This window comes from Brassica napus, chromosome A10 (genome assembly GCF_020379485.1).
Source record: "Brassica napus cultivar Da-Ae chromosome A10, Da-Ae, whole genome shotgun sequence".
In the NCBI taxonomy this organism is placed as follows: domain Eukaryota; kingdom Viridiplantae; phylum Streptophyta; class Magnoliopsida; order Brassicales; family Brassicaceae; genus Brassica; species Brassica napus.
The window spans coordinates 8542670-8558602 of record NC_063443.1 but is presented as its reverse complement, the minus strand read 5'-3'; the positions used below and the strand labels follow the sequence as shown (position 1 = coordinate 8558602).

Genomic DNA, 15933 nt, shown 5'->3' with positions numbered 1-15933 from the left:
ACAATATTTTACTAATCTTTATATATATATATATAATTACGATTTTAATAATGAAATAATAATCCAAAAATATTTATATAGAAGAAGATTCAAATACATGTGAAAGTTTGAAACAATCTATTCAATGAAAAAATATACCTTAAACTTATTATGTTTTAAAAATTGATAGACACATATATTATAATATATACCAATTTAGAATTGAAAACAAAATATTTATATAAAAATAAATGAAAACAAAAATCCGTGCGGTTGCGCGGATCGAGATTTAGTTCCAATTGTTAATACTGAATACAAATCCCTTATTTGTGTTACTATTTATATTTTTCATTCTTCAATTCTGATATATATTATTGAAATATAAAGCACAACACAAAACATAACAATTTCGTTATGCTATATGAAACTACAGATATACATAAATCTTTTTTTTTTTGTGGTGGGGAAGAAAACAGAATAAAATATAATGACAACAAAAACTAAGAAGGATAAATAGAAAAACGTGGACGATGAGGTTTGGTACTTTTGTGAGAAGAGGAGTGATGAAGTTGGCGTCGTTTCTCAGCAAAGCCATCACTGTTTCTCATTATCCAGTATCTCTCTATCTCTTCTGGTTGTCTTCCTGGCACTCGTCCTGCTATTAAATCCCACCTAAATTTAAAAAATATACACACAAATTACACTTTCATATTTTTATTTTGTCAATTCGGGTTCTATTTAGAGCCATACAAGCATTTATTCATAAGTACTTACTAGGTTCTCGACTTTATATATGAATATATGTATATAATTTAATGAACGCGATAGCTTTAACTAAATGTTTTTAAGAAAATTAGTGGACGCCATGTGCTTCCCTCTACAACATGGTACACTGCACAACTACAATGGAAGTACATGCCTAAATTAACGTATGTTTCTTTAAAATTAGTTAACGTATGTTAACCTGGAAATATTTTATAGAATATCCTTTCTCTTTGGGCCGAGATAAATTGATATAAAAAGAGGAAGAAGAAATTGTTACCTATCACCGACAAGTCTATGCATTCGAAAGATGAGATCTTCTTCTTGTTCTGTCATATTGATAAACTCCCATTCAATACTGCTCACTTCTGCACACAGTTATAGTCAAAACAAAGATTATATTAACAAAAAAAATTACTTTTTTGTTTTTGGTTAAAACTGGAAACTTAATCTTGCTACGGTTTTTTTCAGTTACTTAGCGCGGCGTGTTCATTTGCGTTGTTTTCTACAAGTGCTCTCAAAGGTAAGATTTGAGGTCGATATGGCAAATACTGCTTCCAAGATGTGCAACCCATGAACAATTATGCAAACAAGTAAAATACCATGTAAGAATAATATATGGAATAGAGAGGGGACCTTCAGAGTCATGGAGAGTGACTTTGTGTTGCTTACGACGGCGACGACGGTCAGTGTTATCCATTAATATTGGAGACAGTAAGAAAAAGCCGAGCTAATGAAATTGAGATTTGAGGTTTAGTTGGAGAATGCAAGAAAAGATATATGTGAGAGATGAGAGTTTATAAAGAGAATATAAGAGAGGAGGAGAGAGGGGGAGAGGAGGAAGTATCCAACGAACAGCCTTTGCAAACTAATAGTAAGAAGTGTTGTGTGGTCTTGTTGACTCTTAGCCTTTGTGTAGACTTGTCGTTGCCACTCGTATACACATTGAGATTAATTCTCTTACTGGAATTCAAAACTTTAAATCTTCTTTCTTTTTATATATTTTATAAAATATAATATTTGTTTCAAATTTGGCAGAGCAAGCTCCTGGATTTTATGGTAGTTGGCTTTATAGTTGTTTTTCGTTGAACAATGATTTTCCTAAGAAATTAAGCTATGAATTACTAGTTTTTGTAGCGAAAAGAAAAGAAAAACACATCACTAGTTTTAAACGATTTTTCTTTTGCACATAAACCAGATCTGAACTAGTTAAACCAAACTAAATTAAATTTTCTTAAATCAAAACCAAATTAAAATCCATTTTTATCGGAATCGTTAGAATTTTTTTACGGAATATATCAAACCGAACCTGAATTTTGAGCTAAGCGAACAAAAGTACATTTCAATGTAGAGCAAATTAGCTCAATATACTGAAAAGAGTGGGATACCATTGAATTGAAGGAAAATGGTAATGATGGGGAAAAAAATTGAAGGAAAATAGAGTATAGAGTGCAAATAGAGGGAAAATTGTGTGTAGGGAATACAAATTCTCTTCAATGTATTAGAAACATATTTAACAACATCATATACAATTACATCTGTTATCTTTATAAAATGTTTGAATAGAAAAAAATAATAAACAAAATAAGAACCAGATTTAATCATTAAAAATGTTTCCATTCAAATATTTAGAATATGCTTATTAATTTAATCATTTAAATTTTTTACATATTTTAATTGTATTATTCATCCCCTATACAAGAAGTCTCGTTTTCACTTAAATGTGGATCATAGATATTTCGTTTAGGGATTATCAAAGAAGTCTACGGTGACTAAGACCTTACATTTTCCGCAGACTGGCAGCTCCTTTTGCTGGCGGAGTACTCAAATCCGATTTAAAGTGAATCTAGAGAAATTTAATCCTCTCTTACATGATGCAACTAAAGACCCTTGAGTTTTGTATTCTTGTCGAAATTTTCAAAATCTACCATAAATTTGAACTGGCCATTAAAATAACGCATTAAATTCGAGTGCGAGACATCAAATACAAAGTACGCCTTTCAATAAATGTTGATAAGGAAATGCATGAGTACTATCACAGGCTTGATAGCATTCATGAGGAATCGAGGATCCCCGGTAAAAGTTATCAATAAGTTTTGTGAATTTGTTTAGGAACTTTACATGCAGTATTTGGAGTCGGTGTTCGGATACCCGTTCGGATTCGGGTAGGTTATTTCGGATTTTCAGGTATTTTGGTATAAGGATAGAGAACCCGTTCGGGTATTTCTGTACTTCGAGTCGGGTTCGGTATTTTTAGTTCGGGTTCGGTTATTTTGAATCGGGTTCGGATATTTAGATTTTAAAAGAAAAAAATTAATTTTTTTATTTTTAATTTTCTTGTATTTAAAAATATAGCTTTCACTTAACTGAATTTTTTTTATTTTTTATAAATCGAATGATTAATAGGTTTGGAGATAATATTCCAAAAATAAATAGATATTAATTTGAGAATTGTTTTTAAACTTTGAATGTAACTTTTGTTAATACATGAAACAAAAAGTTTAACATGCATTTTAAATAAATATCAAATCATTTTCTCCATAATTATACATATACTTATGATCTTAAAGTATGTATAACATCAATATAAATATTTTTAAAAAATGAGAAATGTAAACTAGAAATATAAGGGTGAGTATATATATGTTCGGTTATCTTCGGATATCCAATATCTCCTAACTTAATACCCGTTCGGGTACTTCGGTTTGGATTTCGATTCGGGTTTTTCGGATCGGGTTCGGGTGCGGTTTCGGGTATCGGGTAAAGTGCCCACCCCTATGAGGTATTATGGCATCTCCAATCCTACTTCATTTTCTACGACAAACATCATTTTGGAGTTAAATATATTCAAACCTCATTCTACTTTTAACTCTATTTTGGAGTTGAATTTTTTTTATTAATAGAATAGTCCTTTAAATTTTAAATATTTTTATTTCATATTTTTTCCTCCTTTCTAATACAACAACATGAAAAATATGACATCAACAAGAGAATATTTAATAATTTTAAATAAAGATGCATAAACTAATAAAAATACCAAAACTAAACATAATAATATAATATAAATAAAAATAAATAATTTAATAATCTGGTATATCATTTCTCAAACCACCGAGATCAGTGAAATATTGTTCAAACGATAAAAATGACCGATTTTAAAATTTTCTTCCTCGATTTAGAAAATTCAAAGATAAAAAAAACATATTATTCATTATATATTGCATTAGTTGATCATGTGTGGAAAATATATTCTATTGTTCATTATTAAAGCAAAATATGATATCTTATATATATTTATGATTATTTTCCTTTTAATAATAAATGTTTAATTTTACTAAATTATATTATTATGGAATTTCTGTAAACATAAAATAGTTGGGGTTAATTGGTATTTTTTTATAAATAGGAGGTATTACTAACAATTATTAATTAAATAAAAGTGGAATTATTTTGGAATATTCATTTTTGGAATAAAAATGGAATAATACATTATAATAAAATCCAACTCTATTTTGGTGTTGCACCATTTTAAATATAAAAAAATTGAGTAATACATTGGAGATGCTCCACTATTAGTATTATTTACTGTCAATTCAATTTATTCTTACATAAAGATGAAAATATTTTAATGTTATTACTATATTTGGACAAATTTGATTTTGTAAGAAATTTGAAGTTATTGGGAATTTATTACCGTATATTAATTTTTATTTATATTTTTGTATTCAAAAAATATTTTTATTATATGAAATTAACTCAAACATATCTATACTAATAAAGTTGACTAGAAAGGCTCCACAATGCGCCACCTCATCGAAGGCTATTCCAAAATGTGACACGTGGCGTTATTTTTTCATTCCTTGTTTCTGAAAATGGGTTGTTTACTTACGAAAGTCTCATGTTGCATTTGATTTATTTGTTTGGGCCTATCATTATTTCAGAATCTCGGTCCAAAAGTCTTTCTTCTTCGATCAAGTATGGTCGGAACAAATTAGCCAACAAAAACTGTTGGTTTACATAACGCCCTCCCCCTGAATTCAGTCAACCACAATAATGATCTCATTAATGTCGTTCTCATCACTACCTCCACTCTCTCGCATTCATTAGTTCACTCACACCACCATGGAAACGTCTGAAAACTACACCTATAACTATAAATACCATAGTTGGATTCAGTAAAAATCAATAATCCCATCAAATCATTTCGCATTCTCTCTTCTTGTCAAAAAAAAAAAATCCACATCCTCTCTCTGCAGTTCAGCTATATTCAATGGACACAGTGCCTACTTCTAACTGAATTGAAAGCCGAATGTTGTCCTAAACCAATCGAGGTGCGACTGCTCATGTTGGGAGGGTTGGAATGCAAAGAAAGAAAGTGAACTCATGGGTGTCGACATGCTCTTGGTAGATGAAAGGTAAACACAAAGAAGGTGAGATGGATGGTTGATAATTTCACGAGGCTCTCTGGTGAATCGCGGTTCATGGACCATGGTAAGTATGAAGTATCATATGCAATAACATCAACCCCATAAAATTCTTTCCATAACACGACTTCCCAGATATCATAATATAACATTATCTCAAAATGAGGACACAACACAAAAAGAAAAACAAACACAAAATTGCTCAAAAAATATTTACAATGAAAGTTAAGTTTCGTGCATCTCAACACACAATTTCCATAACAATATTACATAACAAATAAAAAATTATAATAAAAAAATGTGCAAACAAAAAATAAGAAAACATGTGACACCACTTACGTTTCAACTATGCGTGCATATAAATTAAGAACCGAAAACCGAATTGAAGGCAACAAAAAAAGACAGTCTAAAACTAAACAGAAATTCACAAACAATTGAGCGGTTTATATATTTTTGAAGCTGAAAAATCGAAAATCGTATCATAGAACAAAATAAGAACTTATAATAGGCATTCTATTTAGTTATAAAATTACCATAAAATTCAAATATTATTTATAAACCAAATACCCGAAAGTTTGAAATAAAATAACATGTGCCACCACTGAACACGTGCAACAAATAAATACAATAAAAAATGTGCAAACAAAAAATAACAAAACATGCGTATCACTATGGTTTCAACTAAACATGCGTATCACTATGGTTTCAACTATGCCTCAACATATTAATTAGGAAGAAAAAATCTGAATCGAAGCCGACAAAAAATGAATCTGAAACTGAAATATTTCCCAAATAACCGAGCAGTTCATATATTTCTGAAACTGAAAAACCGTGTTGCAACCGAACAAAGAACCGGATGAGTACTTAAAATATAAATTATATTGAGTTTTAAAATTACCAAAAAATTATATTGCTAAAATATGAAATACCCAAATATTTATTTATCCAAAATATTTAAAATTATTTGAATTACCGAAATATTAGAATTATCCAAATAGTTTTTGTTTCAATATTAAAATTTATCTGGATTATCCGATATTAAATCCCAAAACTGAAAAGATCTGATTTTACCTGAATTATCCAAAATTAACCAAAACCAGAACTGAATTGGAATAAAAGCTTATTGGATATTAGTTGGTTCTTACGATTGGTACCCGAACTAAACCAAAGACCAAAATAACCAAACCAAAACTAAAGAAAGTTTCATAAATAATTGAATGGTTCATATATTTCTTGAACCTAAAAAAACAAAAGACCGAGAAAAACAAAATGGAACTGAACCGAAAATTAAACATTCTTGCATAGTTTCAACTGTTTGAGACCAATTCAGCACATATCTAAAAAGAAAAAAAACTATACTTAATGATAAATAGTATATATAGTAGAATTTTTTTAAAATAAACAATAAATTTATAAAATAAATAAACCAGTAAGTATATACAAACATAACTTATATTTAACCGAATATAATACATCCCGCGCGAAGCGCGGGCATAACACTAGTAATACATATATAGCTGAAAATAGTTAATTTAATTTGCTTACTTTATTTTGGACAAATTTGATTTTGAAAGAGATATGAAGTTTTCGGGATCTTGTTACTGTATATGACACATATTATATGTATAAATGTTGACCATTCAGATTATATGTATTTGATAGGTACAATTAATTACATGATTGCATACATCTAATCTGAATGTATACAAAATTTATGCTATTTGTATTTATAAAACTTTATTATGCCACTCATGATATTTTTCTAATAGTCCACACAACTTTACAACCAAATTTGAGCTCACGTCACATCAAGACAAATCTTTAACCGACCGATTTTACTCGAATATTATCCTAGTCCCTCTATTACCCTATGTTAAGACATTTTAGAACTTTTTCTTCTTTTGAGTTGTTTTTGAAGTTTTCATGAATAATTATTTAATTTGATAATTATGATAATCTTTATGATGGGTTCATAGATATTGTTAAGAAGTGATGGATTGAATTTTCATTTTATTAAGTAAACCAACAATTGGTATAATATCTTATGATCTAGTTCACATAAGACCATTTTAATTAAAATTATGGGTAAGATTAAATATGATTTTGTAGTTTTGATGCAAATTTTGTTTTGATAGTAAAAATGTTGAATATTCATAAAAATATTTAAAATTAATTTTATGATTTAAAGTATTCAAATTCTGAATGTAAGAGATAAACTATATTTCCATATCTAAAATTTCATATTACAAAGAATATTCATAAAATCTTTAAGGATTTACGATTTAAAGTTTTTTTTTATCAATGATTTAAAGTATTCCAATTTTGAATAAAAGAGATAAACAATATTTTCTTTTTAAATCTTTTCTTCAGGGTTACTACAATTTTTGAACCGCCCTACCGATGGAGAAAGATGTGACTATCTTAGGCTTGGAATGGAAGGTGGGCCAAAAGGTGGAGGATACACATAAGTGTAGGAACCACTATTGTTTTCCCATTCAACTTTTCATTTAGTTTATAAACTGATCTGTTTTATTTAATAATAAAATATAAACAGACTGCATGCAATCTAAATTTATGAACAAAAACAAAGAACCACTTTTTACAGTAGTTACATAGCATTTGTTGAGTGTTTTTGGCAGTTCTTTTATATTTTTTATTTAATTTTATTTGTTTTGCATTAATATTTATTGATTTTTATGTGTTTAGACTTTCTTTTAAGTACAGTAACTATTTCTCAAAAAACAATTAAACTATTTAACTTATTTTTAATATATATATATATATATAATTTATTTTCAAAATAATTTAAAGTTTTATTAGGCTATACTCTTTATAAATATCCGAATGAGACTTATATCTCCAATTCCGAATATTCGAAACTTGAACAGATTCAAATTAAATTAAAAATGCATCCAAATGCTCATTCCTAATCATATTGACTGTATATATTTTACTTTTTTACATCACACTTTTTTTTACAACAATAGAAACTACTCTACGATAGCACCACTTGTTCAGATAGCCAAACCGGAGGTATCGAATCAACATATAACATATCACACTTTATTTTATTACAATTTTCTTTCAATAAATATTTTAAAAAATTTAAGTGTTTGCTAATATTAAAGATCAAAACTATTACACTATTTTACCTAAAAGTATAATTATTTTAAGGTTAGAAAATTAAATATAATTTATTTTAAATTTGAAAATAATTTTATATAAAGCAATTTCTATCATATTTTAAAAAAAAAATATTTATTAAATTTATAATTTTTTTAAAAGACTACTTTATTTTAGAAAATAAATAGTAATATAAATATTATTGAAATTATTTTATTTTTTATAATATTTTAGACCGCTTTTTATCCACTTTCACCATTCAAACATATGTTTTGAACCGCTAGATCCGCTTGATCCACCCTTGAACCGCCAGATCCGCTCGATCCACTCTTGTTCCGCTCGATCCACTTGATCCGCTAGATCCGCAACGCTTGATCCGCTAGATCCGCAACGCTTGATCCGCTTTTTTTTTTGAGCCTTAGTATTTCATTTTACCATCTTAATACGATCAGGGGTTGCCCAGTTATATTAATAAATGTTTTGGAGTTGCCTAGTAGTGTTTTCTCCTGGATGGATACTGATGATAGAGCAGTCTCTCTATCTATTCCCATTTCCACATTAGAATTAAAAGGTTTACCGATGTTGAAAAAAGAAATCTTTTAATACAGTAAAAAAAAAGATAAATAGATTAATTATAAAAGAGTACCTACTAAGCAATAGTTTTTGAGCTAACAAAGTTATAAGAGGAGAAATAACCAAATTGAAATACGGTTGCAACCGATGGTAAATTACTTCAACTAACATTCTTAGTCCTAAATGAACAAATATTTATCCGTAACGTATTGTATGAGTCCACATGTATATCTTCGAGTTTCCATATATGTATATATGGTATATCGTTTAATCTGGTCATTAAACTATCATCAAAACACCATTGGGTAAAAGGTTTAATTAAGTATTAAAAAATTGTTCAACTGTAAATGTTTGATTGGTTGACAACATCGCTGACAACAGTCAAGGTGGTCAAATGAATGTTCTGACGTTTACAGTCGGGAAATGTTTTTTGTTTTAGATGAAATTTTATAGATCGGCGAAAAACGGAATAAAGATTTTGATTACAAGATTCAAACAAAATTTATCAAATCAAATTACTCCTGACTATCTTCGTTCCAGCTATATTTCCGGCGCATTCTGCTAGTTCAGATACAAATTGAAACACCCGCCCCTTCTCCATTTCCAACCGGGGTTCCTGGGTGCGGGGTTTAGGACACACATGTCTACTTTCCCTCCGTGTGTCCCGTTTTTGGTCCCATGAGTTTCAGGTGCGTTTCCTTCCTTACCATCGACATTTCCACTTATAGTTCTGCAAAAGTGAGAGGGAAAAAGAGGGGTGAGTATGAATACTCAGTGAAGCGATTCTAGACCAGTCTCCCCCATGAGCTTTTATACCGCTCAATGCGAAACGAGAACCGACTAGTCACTACACCCATTTCTAACTAATAAAGTTTCATTTCACAAAACAAGCAGTGCAATGAACTCAGTCATCGCTCAATTCACACATTTCGGTTTATTATTTAAGACTCCATTCATCCTATAACTCTAGGACCTACACAGCTCAAGCGGACCAACCCTCCCCTTTTCTTGCTGCGTTCCTGTAGAGCCGTCTGCCCTGGTACACTCGGCATCCGGTTCCTTTGGATGTAGTCTATACCCTTTGCAGTGTATTACGGCCCCTTCCCGCCAAGACTCGGCGTGACTCAATCTTACCGGCGCCTCTAATCTTAACCTGCCGTTTTTGAACGCTACGGCCGCCGCGTTTTCCCATACTCCCCACCAGTCCTTCGGTGGTTCGTATTCCATTTCTATTCATTTCCCATACTCCCCACCAGTTCCTCGGTGGTTCGTATTTCAATCATTTAACTTTCCTTTTTCCTTATTTCCTTTTTCTCATCATTTCCTTTTTCTTATCCTTTCCTTTTTCTTTAACCCTTAGATTCTTTCTTACTTTCCTTTTTAGACGCGACCCGTTCTTGGTGTCACACTCAATCCATTTAACAATCAGTCATGGATATCCTATCATTCATCTAACCAGACCGGTTAACAGTTCTCTTGAGATCCTACGTTCATTTCTTTCTAACAATCCTAGCTCTCAATCACATACAAACAGACCTTCTACCAACCAATCACTCAATCAACAATCAACCAGTTCGTTTAGAGCCTTAAATCAGAATGAGAGTTCTTATGCATTATGATCTATCAACCTAACAACAAACATGATCTACTCAATCCTAGATCCACATTCAACAATATAGAAGAACATGAAAGAGATCTGGGTAGAACACCTCACCTTAGCCTAGATCTGGATCTGGATCTTAGATGCAAGAGAGGTGAGATCTGAGGTCGACGACACCACACGGCTACCACCACCACTCGCGGCTGCTCACGGCGAGGAGAGAGAGAGGCGGCGTGGAGAGAGAGTGGAGAGAGAAAGAGGCGCGGCGAGGAGAGAGAGAGAGGGAAGGGCCGCGGCGAGGAGAGAGAAAGAGAAGAGGCGGCGCAGAAAGAGAGAGAGAGTCGACGGCTAGGGCTTCTGATCTCCGGGAATTCTCTGCAGGGCTTCGCTTCTAAGTTTCTGATGAGGGACTAGAAGGGTGGGAGCTTGCTTTTATAGGGGAGGCAAGGAAACCCTAGGAGTTTTAATCAAAATGGGCCGCAGAGCGGGCCTTTACACAAAACTTTTTGGGTTTTGGGTTTTGGGGCGTTACAATTCTCCCCCTGTTAATCGGAATTCGCCCCGAATTCCAATCTTCAGGCTTTAAACCTTAACATTCCAAAACCCAAGGGGAATTTTTCAAACACAAACAAGGGAAGCACACAAAAGATATCCTACTTGCTCAAGATCATTTAAAACCAACAATGAATTTAATAAATGAAATGGAGTAGGACTACAATAAATAGATAGGTCTCAAGGTATCGCCAAAATCCGCGAATACCCTTATAACAAGAAATGAAAAGCTAAAATCAAAGAAGAAAAACCGTGTCCTACTCCTACTAGTTGACTCTGGAATCACAGCTAGCCACTTCGAACTGGAGACTTCTGCTCCCCTTCCGGCTTAGGACCAGCCGCACGACCACTCCCCGTCGACGAGGCCGGCTCCTCTTCCCACTCTGAGTCCTCCGATGGATCCTCTTCCACCTCTACGTCCTCCTCAGAGCTCGAGATAGCGACGACCCGATGAGTAAGTGTCCATTCAGCTTCCACTGCTTGACCGGCCATCCGGTGCACCAAGGCGAATTCCCATGGTTCCAACACACCAATCAGCTTGCCCCGAATCTCCTCGCGGAGTCCTGCCTTATACCACCGGCACCAATCCACCGCTGTCTTGGGCTTGCATCTCTTGGCTGACTCCAGGAATTCCTCTGTGTACTCCCGGACTAAACGCGGTCCTTGCCTGGGCTGCATTAATGTTCCACACCGACATACTCCGGTTATGCTCCTCAGACTTTCCGCATCAATGCTCGGAATCTTCCTTGGGCGTCCACGTTTCCTCGTGGGTACACTGTCTTCCATCCTGATCGGTCCCGGACCTTCCCTGGTCGGCCCCGTCTTCCTTGGGCGCCCTCGGCCCCTTGTGGGCGGTGTCATGTCAACTTCAGGTGCAAACTGGAAAGTCCTCTGACCCTGGTACAGTCGCCTGTACTCGGCTGCCCGCTGGAAATGGAGCATCAAAATCCGACGCCTCACGGTCGTCTCCTGGATGGGGGCGTTCGGCTGCTCCGCGAACTTCATTTCCTCTTCATCTGGGAAGAGTGCAGGTACCATATCACCCCAAGCGTCACAGTAGGGCTTGCGGGCGTACGCCCTGGTCCCCTTTGGGCCATAGCGCATGCGTCTTTCTCCGAGCTCGTGGTGCACTGTTGAATACATCCTGCAGCGTAAAAAACAAAGATCTGATCAGAACATAATAGTAGTCATGCATAGATGGCAGTTTTCAATCATTTCTCAAACTAGTGCAGCTTTAACATTCCATGAATAGTATCCCCGGAGTGGTTCTTATCATCCCTTTTTACCCCAAGATGATTCTTATTACCGTCAGCCTTTTTACCCTATGAAGATCCAATTTCCTTATTAGTATTTCGCATTTTGCTCCATGATGACCCTCCATCGTCTTTTTTACCCCAAGATGATCCTCCATCATCCTTTTTACCCCAAGATGATCCTTAGCTTAGACATCAAAAATCTGAAATCGGTTTTCTTCTACTGTCTTGCCGGCAGTCCCTTGGCCGCCCCGGTTTGCTCCTTCCTCGTCGGCGGTGGGCCCATGCCAAGGTGGTGGGGTCCGCGCCCATGTCTCCTTTTTTTTTTTTTTTACTGTGGAACAAGCTTCACTGTGATATCGAAATGTCAGACGGCTATTTCTTTGCAGGGTTTAACTCTTCCGTGAAGCCGCGCACGCCTCGGCCTTGCGTCCGTACCTCCTCCCCCGGCCTTCCCGGCCCGGTGTGGGGCGGTGTCGCCGGCGAGACGTTTCCCTCCAGCTCGTATGTCCGACTATCTATTCCTCCTTTTCTTGTCGTGCTGGGCGACTAATCCCTCTGTATACTTGCCTTACAACTCCTTGTTATCCATTCATGAGCCTCTGAAAACCCCACCTCACCGCAGTACTGTGACTTCTTGTTGATCTGATCTTGACCGGAGACTCTTAGCTGCTCGAATTCTCCTTCAACATTAACCATGACGGTCTATCAGAACCATAAGGGAAACGGGCAATAGCGGAAACGCTGATCCCTTAAGTTAGTATTAAGGGACCTTAACCTGGCTCTGATACCAATTGAAACACCCGCCCCTTCCCCATTTCCAACCGGGGTTCCTGGGTGCGGGGTTTAGGACACACATGTCTACTTTTCCGACATCTCCGTGTGTCCCGTTTCTGGTCCCATGAGTTTCAGGTGCGTTTCCTTCCTTACCATCGACATTTCCACTTATAGTTCTGCAAAAGTGAGAGGGAAAAAGAGGGGTGAGTATGAATACTCAGGGAAGCGATTCTAGACCAGTCTCCCCCATAAGCTTTTATACCGCTCAATGCGAAACGAGAACCGACTAGTCACTACACCCATTTCTTAACTAACTAATAAAGTTTCATTTCACAAAACAAGCAGTGCAATGAACTCAGTCATCGCTCAATTCACACATTTCGGTTTATTATTTAAGACTCCATTCATCCTATAACTCTAGGACCTACACAGCTCAAGCGGACCAACCCTCCCCTTTTCTTGCTGCGTTCCTGTGGAGCCGCCTGCCCTGGTACACTCGGCATCTGGTTCCCTTGGATGTAGTCTATACCCTTTGCAGTGTATTACGGCCCCTTCCCGCCAAGACTCGGCGTGACTCAATCTTACCGGCGCCTCTAATCTTAACCTGCCGTTTTTGAACGTTACGGCCGCCGCGTTTTCCCATACTCCCCACCAGTCCCTCGGTGGTTCGTATTCCATTTCTATTCATTTCCCATACTCCCCACCAGTTCCTCGGTGGTTCGTATTTCAATCATTTAACTTTCCTTTTTCCTTATTTCCTTTTTCTCATCATTTCTTTTTTCTTATCCTTTCCTTTTTCTTTAACCCTTAGACTTTTTCTTACTTTCCTTTTTAGACGCCACCCGTTCTCGGTGTCACACTCAATCCATTTAACAATCAGTCATGGATATCCTATCATTCATCTAACCAGACCGGTTAACAGTTCTCTTGAGATCCTACGTTCATTTCTTTCTAACAATCCTAGCTCTCAATCACAGACAAACAGACCTTCTACCAACCAATCACTCAATCAACAATCAACCAGTTCGTTTAGAGCCTTAAATCAGAATGAGAGTTCTTATGCATTATGATCTATCAACCTAACAACAAATAGGATCTACTCAATCCTGGTCCACATTCAACAATATAGAAGAACATGAAAGAGATCTGGGTAGAACACCTCACCTTAGCCTAGATCTGGATCTGGATCTGAGATGCAAGAGAGGTGAGATCTGAGGTCGACGACACCACACGGCTACCACCACCACTCGCGGCTGCTCACGGCAAGGAGAGAGAGAGGCGGCGTGGAGAGAGAGAAGAGAGAGAAAGAGGCGCGGCGAGGAGAGAGAGAGAGGGAAGGGCCGCGGCGAGGAGAGAGAAAGAGAAGAGGCGGCGCGGAAAGAGAGAGAGAGTCGACGGCTAGGGCTTCTGATCTCCGGGAATTCTCTGCAGGGCTTCGCTTCTAAGTTTCTGATGAGGGGCTAGAAGGGTGGGAGCTTGCTTTTATAGGGGAGGCAAGGAAACCCTAAGGGTTTTAATCAAAATGGACCGCAGAGCGGGCCTTTACACAAAACTTTTTGGGTTTTGGGTTTTGGGGTGTTACACAAATCCTTGAGAACCAAAGCCGTTTTAGACATCGAGGAGAACCACAAGAAGGAAAGATTCACCTCGTTACCTCGGATGCCAGGATCTTCATGTATCATCTCAGAGTATCTGGCTCCCAGTAATCTTATCTAAGCTCATAATCTAACTGGATTGTGAAGTTCTAACAGCATGAAGTGAGAAGTTCGAAAAGACCTAACCCAAAAGGGATCCCGAACCGAGACTATACACCCTTCAATGCGTAACCGTACAAAAAGTGGGTTGCTTTCACCGCTGCTCCCTAACATGTAACCTCTAAACCTTCAGAGAGAAGTCAAATGCACCAACACATACCATCAAGTGAACCAATGCAATGCTGGGATGTGCATGTTGACCAAGTGCGACACCATGACGATCAACGACTTCCAAGAACCGCATAACCACTTGAAACCTTCAAAAACCGAAGGTATTACTCTTTGCTGAACGATCTGTCTCCGACGTCGATGGAAACAGATTAGAAAATTAAACCGGAAGCTAATTTCAAAGATGAAATCCGTCACTTTCCGGCAGAAGACAAGCGAAGGAACCGTTCAGAGGATTCTAGAAGTGAATAACTGCTGCGAGAAGCCACCGAAAGGCCATACACGGCCTCTTGCCATAACTTCTCACAGCACCGTGAGCTGGAACTGAGCCTTGTGACAACGAGGAGAGGGGGCCGTCCCATAACCACCGCTATGAGAAGAGACTACTCCCTCAAAAATCACCTGACCAACTACTCTAAACTAGTTAAGACATCCACCGACTCAGAGTGAGACCAAGCCAATCCTCCCCCACAAGAGCAATGAAAACTGGAAGCCACCAAAAGGATAAAACTGGTCAAGTTCCTTAACCCAGAAAACCACCACCAACATGAGTGTCGTTTCTATGCCTCGCCGTAAAGCCAGAGAGACAGAGGAGTCACCGCTGGAACTAAACCGCCTCACAAGCAGCGTGAATCCCCACGTGGAAACCCTAAACCAAATATGCGAGCATAACAGAGATGAGCTGAAGTAGCAGCAAATAGGAAGATGGAGGCAAGGAGATGGGGGCATCTGCCGCCGGACGTCGAAGGTAACTCAACTGATTTTTGAAAGTTGAGAAAAAACTGAGAGGAGAGAGAGAGTCTAATGTTGTCATCTACCTGGGAAATGTTATACTATAGGAACAAATAGATTCTGTTATTCACTGTTTTTTTTTGCCAGATATTGTGATTCACTTAACTGTCAATACAGTTAACAATGTATGAGTGAGTAGATTGACTTTCATGTTTCGGAGATTGTCTGCTTTGCTC

The 15933-nt window shown here is 36.3% G+C and overlaps 1 protein-coding gene across 1 annotated transcript; it reads right to left on the bottom strand.

Annotated features, from left to right (window-relative positions):
• Window positions 1–333: 333 nt before the first annotated feature.
• On the bottom strand, window positions 334–1667 carry LOC106430551 (transcription factor TRY). The gene is made up of 3 exons (XM_013871340.3): window positions 1378–1667; window positions 1022–1109; window positions 334–651 (listed from the first exon to the last, which is right to left on the bottom strand). The coding sequence occupies exons 1-3, from the start codon at window positions 1439–1441 to the stop codon at window positions 480–482; spliced, it is 324 nt and encodes a 107-aa protein (XP_013726794.2). The 5' UTR covers window positions 1442–1667; the 3' UTR covers window positions 334–479.
• Between the last annotated feature and the right edge of the window lie 14266 nt (window positions 1668–15933).

What these genes read in the sequence shown, in the direction of transcription:
- LOC106430551 (XM_013871340.3), bottom strand. Translation starts at nt 1,441, where the DNA reads ATGGATAACACTGACCGTCGTCGCCGTCGTAAGCAACACAAAGTCACT. An exon ending in CACTCTCCATGACTCTGAAG is followed by an intron (nt 1,110 to 1,377) that starts GTCCCCTCTCTA and finishes AACTGTGTGCAG; the next exon opens with AAGTGAGCAGTATTGAATGG. An exon ending in CATAGACTTGTCGGTGATAG is followed by an intron (nt 652 to 1,021) that starts GTAACAATTTCT and finishes TTTTAAATTTAG; the next exon opens with GTGGGATTTAATAGCAGGAC.